At 39.4% G+C, this 21,108-nt stretch overlaps 1 protein-coding gene across 1 annotated transcript in view; it reads right to left on the bottom strand.

The window, feature by feature from the left end:
• The window catches only part of LOC145999347 (ATP-binding cassette sub-family G member 1-like), a 53,849-nt gene extending 33,045 nt beyond the window's left edge, over nt 1–20,804 (bottom strand). The window contains 2 exon segments of the mRNA XM_083136288.1: nt 6,898–7,047; nt 20,609–20,804. Of these exon segments, the coding sequence (XP_082992414.1) occupies nt 6,898–7,004 (107 nt within the window). The 5' untranslated portion in view covers nt 7,005–7,047; nt 20,609–20,804.
• Between the last annotated feature and the right edge of the window lie 304 nt (nt 20,805–21,108).

Below are 21,108 nucleotides of genomic sequence, written 5' to 3'. Positions count from 1 at the left end.
TTTCTTGAATCTTGATTGTTAAAAGTACAGTCAGGGGAACAAAAATGGGACTCCTAAATCCTGTAATACTCACTTGCCTGCAAGGCGTAATGTGTGTTGCCTAACCCTACGGCAGCGGCAGAAGTTGCCATTAAAAATTCGCCGTAGAGTTAGACAACCCACATAACACCTTGCAGGGAAGCGAGTGTTTCAGGATCTAGGTATCTCACTTTTATTGCCGGTGACTGTATATTTGTTAGTTGTTTTGATGTAAAGTGTATACTTTCTTCAATAAACATCAGCCACACAATGTAGATTTTCCGAGTTTTTCGATTTTCTCCTACGCAGGAAAAAGCATTATAAGCACAGTTTTGTACTGGCATCGCTGCAGTACAGTCCGCATAGCACAAAACATACTATGGCTGGGGTGATGTCGTGGGCCGGGGGGTAAAATCATGACCCCCACGTTTGATTTACGGCACTAAACCTAAGTGGCAAGCTCGGGATATTTTTTTTAGTAATATTTCATGCCATACTGTAGGAATTCAATCGAAACATGGAAGTTGTTAAAATAAAATCTTTTGAAAGAGATTTGGGTATAATAGATGAAACAACAGGTGAGTGAATGTTACGTAATACTAACCTGCATACTCCACATTAATCCCCCGATAGTATTAATATACTTAAGTCAAGAAGACTCAAGGTGGCAGAGAATGTGGCATTTGTTATTTAGCGTAGCTTTCCTGCCACGTTTGACTAATTACGAAGATGAAGAGTGACGATATGATGAAATTGATGAAGGGACACACTGAAAGAACACTCTTGCTCAGAGCGGAATTCGAAGAGTGGATTGATCTTGCCAAAGGTAGGAAAGATTGAAGACTTCAGTTACTTTGGCAATAAACCATGGTGTTTCGGGAACCTCCCTTCCATGTAGTACACCCTGGACTGCATTTTGCAGACTAGCGAGGCTGTGGCGTCTGGACTCACAACCTATATAATCCTCCGCGGAGCTCGTGCTTGTCCTTGTATTTATGATGTCCTTTCATTTCATCTCATCACCATTCATGCTAATCGTCGCGATTAGCCAAAAGTGGCAGAAAAGCGAAGTAAAATAAACTAGATCAATTAATAAACTACCGGATTTAAGGATAGCATCATCATTCAAAAATTGATTTCAGAGACAGAAGATTGATTGACTGAATTAAATTGTTGGGTGTGTCGGCACATTAGGCTATTTTGTACCCTTCAATATATACGGGAAAATAAATACTCCTAATCTAAAATGCTTACTTAAAAATTTAAAGCAAGGGGTATAAAAAGCCCCTTGGGAAAAATTAAAAGTGCAAGGTTGTAAACAAGACAAACACAACACATTAAAAGGTAAGAATTTTCTATAAAAACTTCCTCACAGACAGTGAAAGAGACCTGCAGCTCTTCGCAAAAACCTAAAAACTAGAGACATTGCATGGGAAGCTGTAGACTGGCAATGGGGTAATACCATACAGAGAAACTTATGAAAGCATTTTGCAGCTGCTATTAACGCTGAAAAGACATCAAATGACGCAAAATCGATACATCAAAGTTTACTCACTTTCCCCTGCGTTACGCGACTCATCTGCATACCCAATATCCATTGTTTATTTCTAAATTTACCGTCGAATTAGCACACTGTGGCAGGTCAATCTTTCAATAAATCCACTTTCAGATACACCGGCCATAAATCAACAAAAGCAGCATCGTTACAGTTGGTGAAGGAGATTCAAACAATGGTAGAAGGCTTTCACTACGAAACAAAAGTTCTACAGAAAGGGCAAACTAGATGACTCTACCGGAAATATTCTTACAAACAAATTACATACAATCAATGATCATTAATTGTAATACAGTAAATACATGAAGGTCCTCCTCCGTGGCCGTACTGTCTAAGGCGCTGAGCCTTGGGCTCCGAATGCGGGAAGACATGGGTTCGAGTCCGCCTGGGTTCTCGGCCTGTGTATATCTGTGTATAGAACCGGTGGCAACCCACCATCGTGAGAAAATTGGGGAGCTACGAGTGAGTATCGTAACCCGGTCACGGATATCTCCTGTAACGGCTGAGGGTTGACGTGCTGACCCCACGTCACCCCATTACCGGTTGAAGATCTCCACACCTTTAGGTAGGATTGTGGGAGAGAGAGTGGCAGTCGGGAGATAGGCCAAGGCCCTTCCAGGGCTATAGAGCCACAGGTTATTAAATACGTGAAGACAGAAGTGTGTCTTATTTAGGTTCAATATGTTCTTATGGTACAATACGTCTTCATATATTTATATTATTGCAAGAAATTATAAAAATGATCGAACGAAACACTGAAGTCTAGAAGTGAAATTAGAAATGACGAATTGCAATAAAGAGTGAATGTTCTAAATTTAGCATGCAACGAAAATTATTTCACCTTAACATCCAGAGAAGAGACACGTTTGGACACAAAGTTGCAAAATTTAGCTCATCCCCAACGTTCAAGTTAACAGTTTAAATGGCGTAAAGTAATTTCAAAAGTAACTTTTTACTTCTATTACAAAAAGTATCTATTGCAGTTAAAAGTAGAGGTGGTTACAGTTAGACTTGCTCAACTAGTTACTTCTAAACTCTGCACTTGGATCACACTGTTGATTTTCCTTGCAATGTCTGGGAGAATATGGAAGCTTGGGTTCTCCAAGTCCTTCGCCTATTGTCGCATCGACGGACAAGTTTTCAAAGAACTTTTCCGCTGGCTAAAGTGGTCGAGCATCGGAAGAAAAGATATCTTTCGAGAAGCGAAAGACATTCTCGTTCAGCTAGGAAAAGACGATCAATGGGGGAAGGAAAACTTGGGGGAGGGGCTAACAGAGAAAGGGACGCTTGATAATTGGACAGTTTCCGCCCAATACCAACAACTTCGTAAGGATAACAAGAGTGACCTTGAGTTTTATAATAATGACAGTGACGTTACACAAGTGTCAGGTTATGTGCATTATACTCAATGTTATGGTTACTGCATTTGGTTCTACATTTCCATTACTATGGAGTCTTATAAGCAGGTAAAGTCTCAATCATGTATGTTATGGAACAATTCCTAATTTACTAATACAACAATAAGCACACCATCTCCGATATAACTATAATTCAATTAACTATAGAGAACCACGGTCTTCATTCTCAAATAAGCTTATTTCTATTTCTGTTTTAGGTTTTCTACGTCGTTTTATGTCTGTCACGATGGTGGGTGGCCACCAGTCCCATATACAGGCCGAAAGAAATCTCAAGAGAAAATTTGTTACGTTTCCCACAGGAGACTCGAGCCTGATCGTGTTCCGTAGCAGGAGCCCAAAGGATGACGCCTTGATCGCACGGCCGCGGCTGACTACTAAAAAGTAAGATATAATCCACTCACCCCCTTTCGCAAATCCTGAGCACGCCGCCAAGGACGTATTTAGGGGGTAGTCCTTCCCCCCGTAAGACTAACCAAGTACATAATCGATGGTTATATATTTCCGCCGAACATATTGGAAGGCAAGGAATTGGGATCATACGGCTTTGAAGGACAGCTCCAAAGATATATATGCACACTACTACTTATTTTAACATGCATAAAATATTAATCAGGAACTTTAATTTTCGTCAATTGGATCTAACTCCTTTCTTGGTATTCAATAAATATTCAATTCTTAATCTATTTGACATAAATTTCCTTGCCAGGGCAGACGTTTTATGCAAATTTTGTCGATCTTAACTACACGCAAGTTAGATAACGAACACCACTAAAACATTATTGAATTTAAATCTTTAAATAATATTATTTAATTTAATACAATTATTCTAATTTGTTATTATTACTGAGACACTTGGTCGGACCCCAACCCCACCGAAATGTGTTTTTAGATAGGGTAAAGGAGGGGAAGTTCGCCACCAAAATGCTTTTCATTTCTTTCCTTCTAAACGAATTGGGAGAGAAGGACAAAATTTATACAATACAAAAAGTAGTGAATTATGAGAAATATAACATATAACATAAATACTGTGTTACTTACACGTATGACGTAATATTAAAATTACTAAAATGAGAAAAAGGGGCGAAATTCGCCACATGCTGGGAAATTCGCCATATAACTTATTATCATTTTATCGTCAGTTTAAGTGTAAGAAATACCAAGTTGTTGTCAATAAGTTAGACAACAAAGTGTAAAAGACCTACAAATGACAATACAAAACTGCTTAAAAAGATACCAAGAAACATAGGCCTAAATATTCATATGCATTGTGAACAAGTTGTTTGTGAAAGATCGCCTGTAACAAGGGAAATTCGACTTGCGAATTACTTTGGCGAATTTACCAGCAAGTGCATAGTCGAAAGAAAACAACTTATGTTTACTTGTACATGCACGCTTTCCAAAGCAAATCTTTTCACGACATTCTTAAGGTTTGAGGTTACGATATCAATAATTAAATGGAAGAAAAATAATTCTTATCTGCCACGAAATGACAATTTCCAACGTAGTATTGAAATTCGGCACCTTTCTTTGTCTTCTGCGTAGACGCAACTGGGCATTCTAAACTGCACTGCTTGCTTGCTAGTTCGGTCACCACACTGTAGTTTTCAGTGGAAATATGTTACTAGATTTTTTACAGGCATCAGTAAGTGTTTCCAACATATAGTTTATATCTACGATTACAAAGACCACAAGTACGGCGAAATTCCCAGCATGGCGAACATCCCTTCTTTTACCCTACGTGCCTGGACGCCACTGATCTTGTCATCCCAGAATTTCCTTGAAGTCGTCGCCTTTGCCTCACCCTGCAGTTCATCGTGAAAAATAGAATGCACGTAGCAATTTTAACCCCAAAATGGGGGGGGGGGGTTAAGGAAGAGCAGAAAACCCCAGTGTCGAAATATTTCTTTCGTTTTTGGTGGGAACAAAGCCTACAATAAAGCATGCTTCCTGTTTGGATTTTTCGCACACTTCCGTGTAACGCTTACGCTGGAAGTTCACACGATGTTCACCAGATGTCCTCACACGCAACTTTCTATAAGGGGAAAAGTCGGTTGATGACCCTCCTGTGACATTGAGCATTTGCACCCTTTCACTATCACTTATAAAAGCTTTCATCCATGGAACAAAATTCAACACCACTGGTGCCAATACAGTACTACCTACCACTGCATTATCGGTGGGCTCTAAGGTGTTTTATTATCATAATATGGATGGTGAATTAAGATAACAGTATATTAGACTCAAAATAAAAATACGTTTGTGCACAACGTATAATTTAGAATATGTACAGTCACCGGCGATAAAAAATGGGACACTCAGATTCTGAAATACTGGCTTCCCCGCAATGCATTGTGTGTGTATTACCCAGCTCTACGGCGATAGAACTTCCTATTTTAAAAGTTGCTACTGAAGTAGAATTATCGCCGTAGAGTTAGGCAACACACATAACTCATTACAGGGAAGCTAGTATTTCAGGATCTAGGTGTCCCATTTGTATTGCCGGTGACTGTACATAGTTTTTTGGAAAAAGATGTTCCCGTACTCCTTATAAAAGCCGGTTTGATACGGTGACAGAAATGATACGTCAATCGTAACAGCTACTGAAAATTCTGCAGTACATATTCATATATGGTCATTTGCCACTAAAAAATAGAATTAGAAATTAGTTACTCAAAGGCGAAGCCCAGCCTGTTGCTGCTCTACCACTTAAACCGCAAAACTTGTACAATGAAACAAAATAAATAGGATCCTGATATAGTGGAACCACAAGCAAAGAAACTTGCGCAGACCCGCGACTCCTGTGCACAATACTCCCGCGCGGAGGGGAGGCGGAGAGTGGACCATGCTTCCTTACGGCCCGAGCTGAACAGAAGAAGGGAAAGCTGTGCGGGGACTTTTCGTCAAAGGTTTTTTTCCTTGTGGTCGCTCTATAGATACAAATATTAAATTACATTTATCCCTACTAAATATTTCAGTAACTAACATAAAAATATATTTTAAAAAATATTCAAGGTCATATCTGGAATGTTTCGATTCCAAACGAAGCATGCTGAACCTAGTCGTATATGAAGTCCGCGTGTTTACTTCGTTAACGTCCAAGAACTGAAGGAAGCCGCCGCCATGAACATGGGTGGGGTTAAACAGCGGGCGAGTTGTTTTCGTCCAATCACACTCAACATTCAGCCAATGGGCGCAGCTGTCATTCTTCTCGTCTACTCCACGTGGAGTCTGTCACATGATCGCGGATACGCTGTTGCCGTAATGTCAATTTGTTGTTTGCAACTTCAATGTGAAGACCGTGATTCATTTTTCTCTCCTTTTGCCGATGGAGAGTAGATGTGGCAACATTGTGCGTTGAATGTGATTGTTGAAGCAGGTGAGCGCACGCTCTGTGGACTCCAAAGCCAGCCGGTCGTTAACGAAGCTAGCGCGTCGACTTTATACAGAGATACTGTTTCTTGTTACTGCCTTTTTAAAGCTGTTGTATGTAGCATTCCAACAATAGTCAGCTTTGAAAGATGACAGGCATACAGATTTTGAAAAGTTGCCCAGATGAAATTTTCTAGACTATCGACTTGTGTGTTCGTGCATTTCGTTTCTAACCTGCAGACTGTCGCATAAATATTTCAATGATTTTGTCTAGAATTTACAATATCGTGCACGCCAGATGCCACGTGTCATATTAGAAGCCATTTAAGCTCATCTAAGTAGAGCAATATTTGATCCCTTCATTTCAAATTAAGTGCACACCGTATGCAAGAAATCTGTAATAATCTATCTACATTTATTTAGTTAATGCAAACTATCATTAGTTTTATTTTCGGCTTAGAAACAGCCGTAGGTACGATATAACAGGCAAGGAACGGCCAAGCCGCTGCAGCTCCGATAACAATGAATTTAACTTACCTAAGTACTAGGCCATTGTTGAGACTTTCGGTTGGAGGGGTGTAAGTCACCACGTCGTTTTCCAAATTGCAGGACAAACGGACGAAGCTCCCTCTCTTGTCCGCCATTTGAGATCACGATGGAATGCTCCAATCTCAATAAATAGAGAACCTGAAATTAATATGAGAAAATTCAAAAATATAGAAACTTTCAAACTGATATAAAGTGTAGAGTCACATTATATTAGAAATACCTTAAGCTGACTGAGCGAGTCCAGATAGCGAGCCTAGCAAAAGCCTAGAGCGTGAGCAAGAGGTTAGCGATAGGTAGGGACGAAATTTTCGTTTATACAGTATTTCCCTAAATTTCGGTGTTATTTTTCACAATAATTTAGTGTTGCTTCTCGCGGTTTATGGCAAAATTCGGTGTTACTTTTACATGCTTTTTTACTGTTTTCTTTCTATGCATAAGACTTTCACATTGCTTTGGTTCTGGAAAATGTAGGCAAATTATAGTTTTAATGACAAAAATAAATACATTTAAGACTTGCCTTTGTGAGAAATGACCAGATTTCTTGCATTTGGAAAACTAGAAATGTTTATTGCAGGATAACACCCAAATCTTTGAGCACAATCATATTTCTAACATTTCACTCTGACAATAACATTTTCAAAAATTGTTTTCTTAAATTATTTTTCCAGTTTAAAATAACATTGATGGTTTTCCACATATCGTAGTAAATGTTCACAGTATTCATAACACTTCCTGTTGCGAAATTCATCTGAAGCATCAAGTCTTGCAGAAATAAACTAAATTATTTACTGCTGGCTTTGACATGCTGCGAAGTACACCTCAGAAGGAAAAGGAAATGGAAGACGATGCACAAACCATGCAGCCTCAGTGATTCTGACTGAAATTTCCCTAACAATGCCAAAAAATCTTTTTTCGACCACAAAAACGTTTTGTGTGCACCCACACCCACAACTTAACCCCCTCCCCCCCGCGACACAACAAGTTATTTTAGTTAAGGTAAGGGGCTGGTGCCTGTATAATGTGACGGGTGCAAAATAGCCTAAGTTTTAATTTCAATCAATCAATCCACAACAATCCGTTCGTACGAAACTTCCCTTCTGGGAAGATTCCCGCAGCGAATTCTTTTGCAGGACGAGGTCAAAGCACTGTCAGTCATATCTATACCCTGTCACAGCGAACTGTGGAGGAAGACCGCACATAGCGTCCGAGAAGCGAGGGAAATCCAGTGGCCAGAGGGAAGCAGTGCATGCTGCTCGAAGCCTGGTAACTCCAGTCGCTTCCCCCAACCTTTCAAGCAATCCAGTTCCCTCTCACGTGTTCATTGGTGAAGCCGTCTCGCTCGCGTCACTACTTGCGCAGAGACCTGTTTTCATTCGCCTGCTCCAGAGTTAGTTGGGACAGAGTATATGCAAAACTGCAATAAATGAAGCCAGACAATCTCTGTAAAATCGAACTTTCATCAGGTAGACTAGAAATGACAGATCGCATAACACTTCAGTTAGTTCTTTTTGAACCCGGCGATAGTGATGCCAAGGAGAAATACGAGATGAAGATTGTCGGAAGTAATGTCTCGTGTTCTCGATATGGAATAATACTCGGTCCACGTCACGTTCCTTTATTTAATGTTGTTTGGGAACGAACCTGACGGACTGGGTTTATATTTTCACTCCTTACATTACAGTAAGTTCTATATTTTACAATATTATTATATTAATGCTTTGAAAAAAAATTATACCTAGAATAACATCCAACACACGTTCACACCACTCTTGTCATACATATGCACGTGAAAACACACAGACAAAGCTAATTTTTAACTTCCAAGTGAATGTCCAAACGGAGGGAGAAGCATAATACGCGAAACATGGGATATTTCACAGAAAGAATGCATGTATTTTTGACATACCTGGTTTCTATCAATAGACAATGAAACAATTATCAGTGAAATTGAGATGCCCTTGTGTTTTCAGGAGTTGAGGAAATAAACAGACTGACTGGAGAAAATAAAATGTAGTGTTATTGATTGATATCCCATGTTTCGAAACAACATTAAATAAAGGAACGTGACGTGGACCGAATATTATTCCATATCGAGAAGACGAGACATTACTTCCGACAATCTTCATGTCGTATTTCTCCTTGGCATCACTGTTCAATTTACAGTGATGTATACCCGTGACAGGTATCAAGCCGCAGAATTGAAATGTTGGTTGGGTTGTCTAGTCACAAGGCGCTTGGTGGTCAGACATCGAGGACTTGCTTCAGTGCTTCTTCAATAGGGTCGTTACAACCCAGAAGTGTCCGTGACTGTACGTATATTATCCAAATTGGTGCAGAAATAACACTAGAAAGCCAATAAGAGCCATTTTCTTCAATAATTACAAATATAAATCTGTCTTTCATTTAAACTTATTACAATAAAAACGCTGAGAACTGTGCCACCAACCACTGCATTCTGTTGGCTTGATAGAAACGAGCTCATGCCAGACGTGGAAAAGGAAACATGAGTCACACGCGATATGGCGCTGTTCGTGCTGTTGGACTTATATTCCACATTCTACAAAAAAAATACATTTTTTTAGTATTTCTTCCACAGAAATGAAGTCAATCATCACTTGGTTTGCTCTTGCTGTTATCTAAACATGATATGTAATGGTTTGGTGCACTGGCTTTGCAACATATCGCGAGGTCCTGGGCGAGATTAGAATGCGAGGCCCACATCCGTTCTTTAAATTTGAAATCTCAATGTGAATCGATACACAATTTTCAGAGATACGTTGGCAATTTATCATACTTAAATAATAATAAATTACTGACGAAATGATAATTAATCATTTCACTCACTAAAGATGTCTCTCTTTGTTTTCCGGGAGCTGAAATATGTATTTGTATGAAGGATGGAAGAACTGCTAATATTATCCATGTCCTCTTTGTGTTGAAAACAAGGCAAGCATTTAAATGCCTCACACTTGCTACGTGGCAGTTGGTGCTGCTTTGTTGTTAATATATCAAAATCGGGAGTACAAGGTGAAGAGAAAGAAGAAAAGACAAGACAAAGTGCTTTTATTCAATAAAATAATAAATGAGTAAAAATGTCCCAGCAAGTTATCGTGAATTTTTGCGTAAAATGTTTCACATGAGAAATACGGCAATAATGTTTACTCTCTCGGTCCCTTAGGGTCCACCCACCTGCATGTTACGCCCCTGATTTGAGGCATTGATTCAAGTTATAACGTTTAACTAGAATTTAAAAACAGAAGGTTCTCATCTGAGTGCCCACGAAAATTAGCCCTTTCCATCTTTTTTCTGATTTCTATTGTTGCATTTCAGGTGCGGGGCCCTGTGCTATCGCCCACTTCGCCCACCCCTTGCTACGCCACTGGTTTGGTGAAGCCTATTTTCTAACACAGGTATCTAGACAATAGACATACCACAACAAGATTCACTTGATCCAAACAGATGCACCCTAGACTGCATTGTTTCACACTAACGAGGCTCTGGCGACTGGGCTCACAGCCAGTATAATCACAGATAAAAGTACTATAATGCGTTTATCTGTGGGGTTTGTGTTATATGCTGTCCATTTGTGTTTGTCTTTCCATCAACTTCATCGTATCACCATTCATGCTCATCTTCGTGATTAGTGCCAAGTGTCAGAAAAGCGAAGTAAAATAAAACAAATCAACAATACAATATTATATTGGTGCCATTTTTATCACGCAAAACAAGAACATACATTATAAACCTCCGAATACGTTAGCAACTGGCATGGCCGTATTTAGAGGGGGGGTTTCTAGGGTTCAAACCCCCCCCGAAACTTCTGACATGTTGGAGTAATGGAAGTTCATAAACCAAAATCTGTAACTCATTTTCAAAATTTTTTCGAAGCATCACAAAAATACAAGGAGACAATATTGAAACGATCCATCTAGAATTTTCATACATTTGGAATTCTGAAACTTGAGTGAAACAGGATTTATTCTCGAAATCGCAGCCCACCGGCGACTCCTCCATTTTTACTTGTGCTGTCCTTTTTCAGTGACTGAAAATTTCCTCACGATTGTCCCAAAATTCCCTTTCCAACTTTTAAATTCCCTGTCCGATAAAGTCGAAAATCCCCCTTGATAGGAGTTCAAACGTAGGATCTCCAGTTTCGTAGCGCATTACATTCGAGATTGAGGTTATACAATCCATGCACCAGGCTAAGTTTTAAAAAGAATAATTGGTTCCACACTTTTCAAAATTCCAATTGACTAAAATTTCCATCTAACTTTTAAAGCTTTTCTCTTGAAGGTATCTAAAGTTTAATGACGAAGTATAATAATTGTGCATTTCAGTACACACTGTATGAAAAGTAAAAAAAAAAAAGAGAGAAAAAAAGAAACTTGTGCTGGATATTCACTCATCTGCTGGATTGAGTAAGCCCCCTCAAGGATATAACAATAATATAATAATTATTATTATTAGTATTATTATTATGGAAAATAATTGTTTTATTATTAAATTTTAATTATTATTGTATAATTTTTATTATTTCTATTATTCAAATTTCTGGCAACACCCATGAGAACAATTATGAATGAACCCCTCCCGAAATTTTTTCCTGCCTACGGCCATGGCAACTGGAAGCAACATCCATTTTGTTACTTTTGTTTGCGAAAACGGCAGCTATAGTTCCGGACAAACTTAAAGAAACTTCACATTGCTCATAATCTTGCCAAGGCATAAGGAACATTGTGGCCACCACATGCCCACGTGGGTGTCCTTACAAGAGTTGGCAACATCCAAGAGACACGTGGTGGCCACACTGCTCTTTACGCCTAGTCAAGATTGTGCATAACAGTGGCGTACGCAAGGGGGGTTACCGGGTTTAAACCCCCCCTTGAGCTTTTGAAATATTATGGAAAATGCTGTAGAAAAAATTAAAAATGGCTAATTTATCACAGTCAAAGATCTGCGACAGAAATAATAATAATAATAATAATCTGAATTATTATTCCCATGCAGCATGAAGAAAAACACAACATTCCAAACACAATCTAAGCGGCCGCAAAGTTCAATTTTGCAATTTTCCAATTTTTTTTGCAAAAAGTCGCGCAGTGACTCTCGCGAGAATTGTGAAAATTACTTGCTTCGTCGCAGTGTGCCGACCTTATTTCTTCATTTCACATCCCCTTGTGAACTCTCAAGTGATGCTGAGTCTACATCCACATCATTAAATAATGTTGAAGAAGTGCTTTGTGAATCACCTAGAAGTGATAAATGTGTTGGAATGTCTATAAACTTACTTTTCAACGAAAACATAGACTCAGTGGAATTTGGCAACATGTATTCTCGCGCTTCATCATCATCATCATCCTGGGCGAGTTCCATAGGTAAAGGTAATGTAAATTCCACCGTGCATATAGCACCGTGCCATGAAGGCACACGTAGTGGTGTGGTGGGCCCCAAAGATTCTCGATCTCGAACTATTTTGCAGGTGATGTGATCAGCACCGTGCTCCAGCAGCCTTCATCCCCCAGGGTTGCTCTCAGGTACCCATTGCTATGAGGCTGGGTGCGGAGACAAGGCTTGATAAATTACAACCAATTCCGGGAATCGAACCCGGATATCCCAAGAGTTGTCAGACTAGACCAGCGCGGCTCCTTGAATGAGTTTCATATTTCGATTATTTCAATAAATTTAATATATTTGCTTGTTTTTATGGATTTTCTTCACACTTAAAATGTCTCACTTATCATATACAACCGTTGACTAGACAATTATTTTGTAACAAAGAAACAAAAGAAATGTAATTTTGTTGTATTTCTTTCATAAATAGCAGCTACATTAGTAGTAATTAAACTAATTAATTAATTATAATAATTATTAATTAATTTATTATTATTAATTAAAGTATAATAAAACAATGGTAATGTGTATTTGTAGAAAGTTTTCTAAATAACACCCCCCCTGATGAAATCCTGCGTACGCTACTGGTGCATAAGATAAGGACTGAGTTTCCTTAGGTTTGGCTGGAACTATACCTCATCTCAGGGGCGATTCCTCCATGTAAAACGTGAGGAACTTCCTACAGTTCCTTTGTATTTATTTCCAGTTCTCTGCTTTTTAGGAGTTTAATGCGTGTTATAAAATTATGAGCGCAATGTACGAACAATTGCCTAAGTTGGGTACTGTCAAGATTTGGCTGCTCTCTCTTGCTCAGCCTCAGCTCAAAGAGTATGTATGGTTACAGGCTTTTCTGTTGCTCGCTAAGGAATCTCGGCGGTCTTCGTATGGACGGATGGGTGAGGAGTGGGAAGGGGTAGTGAAGGGAGAGGGGGTAAGGTTGCTAAGATCAGCGAGGACCGAGGAACCAGCAAGACTTTCCTCACAATCAGCGATGCCAGGTACTAAACCAAGCACAGTTTGATCTCTGTTGGTACTTAGCACCCTGCTTTTGGCATAATGGTAAAATCTAGCATAATCTGCAAACGCTAATCCCTGGGAGAGGGAAATCGAATTTTCAGGAAATAAAAATAAAATTGTGTCCAAATCTTATTTCTACTTCACCAGCGGACATGTTTAAAGCGAAAGGGGTATGCCGATCCAGAGGAAAGCTTTTTTACAACCATGCCACGATCCATCCTCCATCTTTTCTTCATCCTGCCCGATTTAGTTCGTCAGGAGATTTAGAGTAAGAAATCGGTAGAAAGTTGGTGGTAAACAATAAGTATTAATAATAAGTAACGCAAGTTAAAAACTCTAGAAAAGTAGATGCAAAAGTACAATTATCCGAAAAAAAATTAATAATAAATCCTAGCACAATTTAGAAGCATTTAGCATAATTTAGAAGTTTAAGCAGCACTTTTTATTATCGTCAATCCAACGACGACAGGGAGGGGGGAAAAATCGAAATTCTTGCAAAATCTGAAATATTGTTAATGTTATTTTATTATTTTCGTCGGTTTTTATAGGTTCACATTTAAATGTATCATAGTTCATAATGAAGAGCAAGAGTCCTTTGCCCTACCTGGAGCATGGGCCTGCAGCTAACATTCTAAATGCAATGGATAGTACGTACAAGCAATACGTGTGAATGTAATAGAACGCATTTTTTAAACCTTCCTCGGTTTACCATAACATATTCCTACACTCCGCAAAAGCCACGAGTCTCCACTGCCTCATCTGCCCCAGTTTCGGGTCTGCAAACATCCTACGAATACATTACATGAAACCGTGCTTTATTAAAAAGACAACGAAGCGTTGGTGTTAACTTTTCCAGAGGAAATAGGAGACAATAAAGAAAGAAGTGAAACGTGTATCTTGCATAAGACCTTGGGATGGTAGGAAATGAACATACTTAATTACCGGAACGAGAGGGGGAAATCAGCATAATTACTTTCTCTTAGGTTCCTCTCTCACAATGCAGGAAATCGTTTACAATACAAATTCAATCCATTAAAAAAAAAAGACAAGAAGCAATATTTTGGACACTTGTATGCAGACGCTCACGTAGGTTCACCCAGTCAATGCAGTGTTGCTACCCTCAACTTTTTATGTTCGTTAGTTTATGAACAGTTTTGTTTCGTTACAAGTTAGATGGTGTGTGTGTGTTTCGATGGGAGGGTGGTACAAATTTAAAATCTATTTACACTGTAAAACGTTGACTGGAGAAATGATAGTCTAGATCGTCAACTTCCGCTACAATACAACTACCGTAAAAATGACTTTTAAAAGTTATTAACAGCCATTGATAGAAAACCAAATTAATGTCATTTTAATGATTCTGTTTTTAAAAATATATATTTATGGAAGTCGCCACTAGGAAATTTTTTAAGGGGTTGGAATTGTAAAGGTGGAAATTACGTAGCTGAATTCTGTGAGGGGCGGGATATATAATAAAATATTTAGTAATTACCACTTTTAGTCGTCGCTTTAAAAATTGTTTAAAGACAAAAATGGTAATGAGGGTCGTTTTAAGGGGGGGGTCCATTTTCCGATTTGTTTTTTCCCGGGCTCTGTGTTGCTTTTATTTGAATATTTCTTATTTTCTCAAAATTTCGAGAGGGGCTGTGGCCTGTCCCCTCCGTACGCAAGTGGCACTCGAAACTGAAATCAACCTTTATGCACGATAAAACATTCAAATTTAAATAGTTAAAACAACGACAACTTCCTGTTTTGTAAATTAAACAGGCTGTTAAATTTTAACGGTAGAATACTGTAAATTTGGGGGGTAACTTCTAACAGTGTGATTGGCTGAATATGATAATGAAGGTGGGGGGGGGGGGGAGGTGGACTTGATGAGCTCGTTGTTTGGCCCGGGTTCCAGTCAGGAATTCTAAACTGGTTTCATTTCTCGTCTGTGTCATTGAATCATCACTTATCGCCAGTCACCTCCAGATACCCATTGATTTGAGGCTGGGTGAGCCCCGAGTCGCTTTATGCGGGGACAAAGCCGGAAAAATTCCTATCATAAAACATAAAACAATAAACATTGTTTATTCTATAGGACAATAGTTTTGTTTCATTGATTGTTTTTAATAATGCATTGTTTTGTTGATTCGATTTTTTTTCGCGTCACCTTGGGTTTCGAATTAAAAAGAGTACACTGCATTGAACACTTTGTCGCTTTCCTGACACTTTCGGCAAATCGCAACGAAGAGGATGGATGGTGGCTGATGAAGGCCCACCAATTTGCCACAATGATGAATATGTGGCCCATCCAATCTTTGACAATCCTTCAGTGGCTCACCACCCACACCAGAGCGTCTGGCGCCACCGGTGGGCGGCTTGTATGTGATGCAAATTCGCCCCCACCATCCGTTGACTGAACGTGACGGGATATCGTCTCCCCAATCCCTCAGAAAGGCTTCTGCTTGATTACTGGTGCGATTTCGTGGTCCGTCCTACGCCACAGACCCTCACTCTACATTGATTTTCTCTGAGACGAGGTTACGACTAATTTGGAGAAGTTTCATTGCGACCGATTCCGGGACATTTACAAGTCCTTATGGATGCTAATACCGAAGGATTTGCCAAATCTCAGAACAGGCAAAAATATTCGAAATTACTACGCATATGTGAACTAAGGATTTCCTAGAAGGTGGAATTACTTCCATTGAAAAACACTTCAGAACCGAACCAACAAGCGACATATTGCACTTGGAAACAAGGCTTCAGAAATGAATGCACCGTGTCGCCTCTGGTTTGATGGTCGCGCATGCGCAGTAATTGTTTGATTGACTTAGTTTATTTTGCTTCGGTTTTCTGCCACTTTTGACTGATCGCGAAGATGAGACAGTGATGATATAATGAGATTCATGAAGGAACACCCATGGCCAGGCTTGGATTCGAACCCGGGATCCCTGGTGTCGTAGGGCGATGTGCTATCCACTTCGCCACGGAAGCCGGCGTCAATGTTTGAGTTTTTGTTTTAAGTTCACTTTATGCAAAGGCTAATCGAGACTAGACCTACAGCTTAAAGTGGGATCCGAATCACTGTGTAATGTGCCTCCAACGGGAATCGAACCCGGGACCCCTTGATTACAAGGCGATGAGGTTACCACTATGCCATCAGGGAGTCCTGCGCAGTGAATGTATTGTTTACAGATTGGGAGCTTTCCGTGTTGCTTGTCACTTCTGTGTGGAACCCGCGTGTTGCTTATGACTTCGATCTGAAAGCTGCTTTAATGCAAACATGAACAGGTTTATTTATTGATTTGATTTTACTTCGCGTTTTGTGCCTCTTGGCTAATTTGCGAAGATGGGAATAGTGATGAAAGTGATGAATGGATATTCACAAACAACCGTGCCCGAGCGGGATTCGAACCTGGGTCCCTGGCGTCAAACATGAACAGGAAAACAGAACAAATTGTTTACATTGACCCACTTGCTTAAGAACAATTGGCACAAAGGTGTGCGGGCCGTCACCTACAGAGTGATGAAGCCGCACACAACCCCAACCCGTCTCAAAATTTTCTTAACACCCCTAATTTTTTTCACAAAGGTCCAAAAGGCCCAATATATTCTCATTTTGGCTCTAAACATACCCTTACGCACCCTAAACACTAACTTACATACCCAAAATGACAAATTCTGGATAAACCCCTTTACCTCTAAAATTCCCCAAACGCTGCTTTCGCCATTGCCTGTTTAACAGCGAGAAACAATGCATAGAGTGGATGAAATGAAACATAGGAAATATTTAACTCCGAATATTCTCGCTTGTCTCCGCCAGTTAACGTTATTGCCTTAAAACCAACAAGTTCCGGGTTCGATTTCCAGTGTCGCTTATTTATGTGTGTAGTAAGCCTCGGTTAATACAGGGTGGGTCAAAAGTCAGGTTACATAGGAAGTTTCTGACTGTGAATGAAGGAAATGCTGACAAAGGACGAAAGGGTGGAGGTGATTTTCCTGAGTGGCCATCGCGGTCTCCAGACTTGTTACCAGTGGATTTTTTTCTTTTGGTATCATTTAAAGGCGCCCGTCTACTCAATTTAAGATTCAGAACATCCAGATCTGAAGGAACCCATTGTTATGCTGGACGATCTGCAAAAGGTTCTGGAGAACTGGAAACGTTGCGTGCACAAATGCATTGATGTTCAAGGTGCACACGTTGAAGATATACTATAAATCCCAATGTAACCTGACTTTTGACTCACCCTGTATATGTGATAAGATTTGTTTTAGTATTTTATTTTCTGGAAAAGGATTGCTCACAGATATTGTTTTGGTTTGTTGTAATATAATACTATCAATAGTTGTGATAATACTTAGTCAACCTTTTGGGAGGGGCATGTACCCCTCCCGCTAAATCCGATAATGCATACATAGAGTGTAATGCAAAAGTATTGCCATGCAAATTGTCCATCAATGTTTATTCTCTATATTTTGCGCAATGATAGCTTCAGGAACTGAAACAAAACAACAAGCAAGGAAAAAATTGCAACCTCTGCAACAGCTTAAGTTTTATATAGGATTGAGCCGATACCACTTTGAACCATTGCCGATATTCTACAGATTCCCTCCGATACCCATGCCGATGCTTGAAAATTGTAATAATTAAAATGTTGTTCAAAATATTAATTAATATTAGTGTGTTAGTATTCCATTCTAATCATTCGTCTCAATTTAACAAGATTTTAACTTTAAAATATTCAATGATTACATCAGACTATTGAATTACATGTTATGTTAACACAAAATTCAGAATATAAAGGAACTTTGATTTTTACATAACGTCCAGGATACTCCGCGAAAGTATCGTGCAGCATTTTTTGGGGAGTACGTAAAAGACTAAAATGTCGGAGAAGTATCAGCAGGTATCGGTAAATAAATTTCAACCGATATTTTCCGATACCGATACATGTAGGGTGCAAGACAAAAAAAATAATGAAAATAATCATGGACAATTTGCTGAACAGAAACTTATCGTAGCTGGCGCTAGATGGATTTCCTGCGACGCAGAAATATGCGGAAGTGCAAGGTTCCGATGTATTAAATAATAATTCTATTCGACTTCCAGCAATCTCCTCTGGCAAGCAGTCAATGGCGACCCCTAACAATACAAAACAAACGAGCATATGAGCTGAAAGATCACTTATTCGTCTAGTTTCTCTTGTTCGGGATAGAGTAGGAGTCGGCTTCCGTGGCGGAGTGGTTATCTCAGCGCGCTACGACGCCAGGGGTCCCAGGTTCGAATCCCGGTTAGGATATGGATGTTTTGTGTTTGTCGGTGAATACTACCGTATACGGGTATTCCTTTATATATATATATATATATATATATATATATATATATATATATATATATATATATATATATATATATATATATATATATATATAAAAAAGTCGGTAGGTCATCATCTGACTGCCAAGCTGGAGACCCGGGTTTGATTTCCTGGATGGGTGATCTAAGGTAGGAATTTTTCCGGCCTTGTCCCCGCATAAAGCGGCACCCAGCCTGGGGGCAATCTTGGGGGGTAAAGGCGGTCGAAGCGTGGTGCTGATCAGATCAACTCCAAAAATTGCCGAGATCGAGAATGTGTGTGGCCCTACCCCACATCCCCTTAATGTGCCAAACTTTACAAAATGAAGTTTGGTGGGGGAGCATGAAGAGGCTAAATCATTGATCTATTCACACACTCCATTACTCCGCCCCCCCCAAATTTCCTCAACGCATCCCTAAAATTTTTCACTAAGGCCTAGTTTATGGTAATTTTGGCTCGCAATTTACCCTTACACCCTCTAAATTTGGACTACAACCCCAAATGGAAAATTGTGGACAAATTCCTGGGCTAAATTACATTCGAGACTTGAAGACTACGCCCCTGACTTTGCAAAAATAAAATACGTAGAATATGAAGTACGGAATATGTGAAAATAGGCAAGAGAATACCAACAAGTAAAACAAAAAGCTATACAACAATTTATTAAATTTCCGTGCTGTAACGTTTCCATGGTATCGTGTATCATGACATTTGCAGGGTCATGTGCATGCACGACATTGCAGCTCACACTGCGCTGTTTTAATAATGAAAAAATATTCTCCAAAAAGAGGATGCTATGACTATTGTAGTATATACAGTTCAGAATTACGTCACCACTTATTAATTTGTGTTGTCATGAGTATTGTTATCTGGGGTGACAATAAAGTATGTTAATGGAAAGCATAGCCACATTGAAGGGAGGTTATGGGGATCAGAACCCTCTGTGAACTTAATTTCCTCGATAATATTAGATCAGGATAGTTTAATTTTACTATCAATAATGGCTACTGATGCATATTCTTCCTTTGCCGATACAAGACACAATGAACAGGATTGTATAAAACAGCTTTTATATATGGTGTACATTTTATATAATATTGTTTGTTTTAGTTTTAAGTCCACTTTACGCAGTTTGGGACTAGACCTGCAGTTTAAAGTGGGATCCGAACCACTTTGTGTCTCCACCAGTTATCGAACTCGGGATCCCTTGATTACAAGGCGACGACGCTACTACTACCCCAGCAGGGAGATTATATTTATAACACACAGTATGTTTCATTAATTATTATATATTATAAAGTTAAACTTTCACAGGACATAGAACTAGATTAAAGAATACAGTACGTCTAACAACCTTAACAATGGCATTCAAAAACAAAAATGCTTTTCAGCAGCTGTTCCCCACCCCTTTAAAATCTTTCTGGGTGCGTCTATGATGGCGTCTACTAGGTCAGTGCTCGAAACGATGTGTGGGGATATGCATAAAGCACCCCCTGCCTGTTTCATTGTTAACAATTTGAAGTCTGCAAGTAATCTCCCCACATATCCATTTATACCCCAAGGATCGAGCATACACTTCTCTCCTACTCACATTTTTTCTTATCGGTTGATAAATTTGAATAAAACAAAAGAACCCCTAATCACAAATCAGCTGGCCTAAGCTTGAATCCACTACCCTCAAATTTCAAGTTAATGCTTGAAACAAAAAAAAACAATCACCGCTGTAATTCCATATGCTTGTTCTGTCAACTGTCAAACATAGAGTAACAGCCAATATTTTACTACAGTTCAAATATCATGTTGCCAGCAAATTATTTGGAATATGCAAACATTCTTCCAATGTATTACCTCAACACATAGCAATGCGCTTTCTTTGTCATTGTCAAGAATAAAAAAAACGAACTACTTTAGTAACAATAACAGAAATTTAAAAAAGGCACTATTACCTTGATTATAATATCTTGTAGCGTTGATCAGCACTTCACGTCCATTGTTGAACAATTTCCACTTTTAATGTCTAAACGTCACACATCAAAACAAAGAGCTTTCACAAAACAAAAGACACCACCACAGAGTTACAGTTCTAACGCGTTACATTCCAAGTAGCTTTGCAGACAGCTGACGTTCACTCAGCTGATACACTTTCTCGTGCCCTGAAACTACGTCCGCCGTGGCGCTAGTGTTCCCTCTGTTTCGGTGCAACACCGTTACAAGCACAGCACTAAGGTCTGCTTCTGCGCATGTTAAGAGCGGAATTTCGACCTTGTCGACATGCTAGTTAGTCGATTTTGGCGTAGCATAGGGCTGCTCGTTCTCCAGTGCGTTCTCGGTGCATGTGTACCGAGAGATCTCAGGAAAATTGATTCATCTGTGGGCGAATTTCTGAGATGCGAAACAAAGCGATTACGGTCACAAGTCCTCGTTAGTTCCAGACAAAAAAATCCGA

Source organism: Lepisma saccharinum, chromosome 1 (assembly GCF_977018435.1).
Source record: "Lepisma saccharinum chromosome 1, izLepSacc3.1, whole genome shotgun sequence".
NCBI lineage: Eukaryota > Metazoa > Arthropoda > Insecta > Zygentoma > Lepismatidae > Lepisma > Lepisma saccharinum.
Note: the sequence above shows the minus strand (reverse complement) of the source record. Positions and strands in the feature narration are given on the sequence as shown.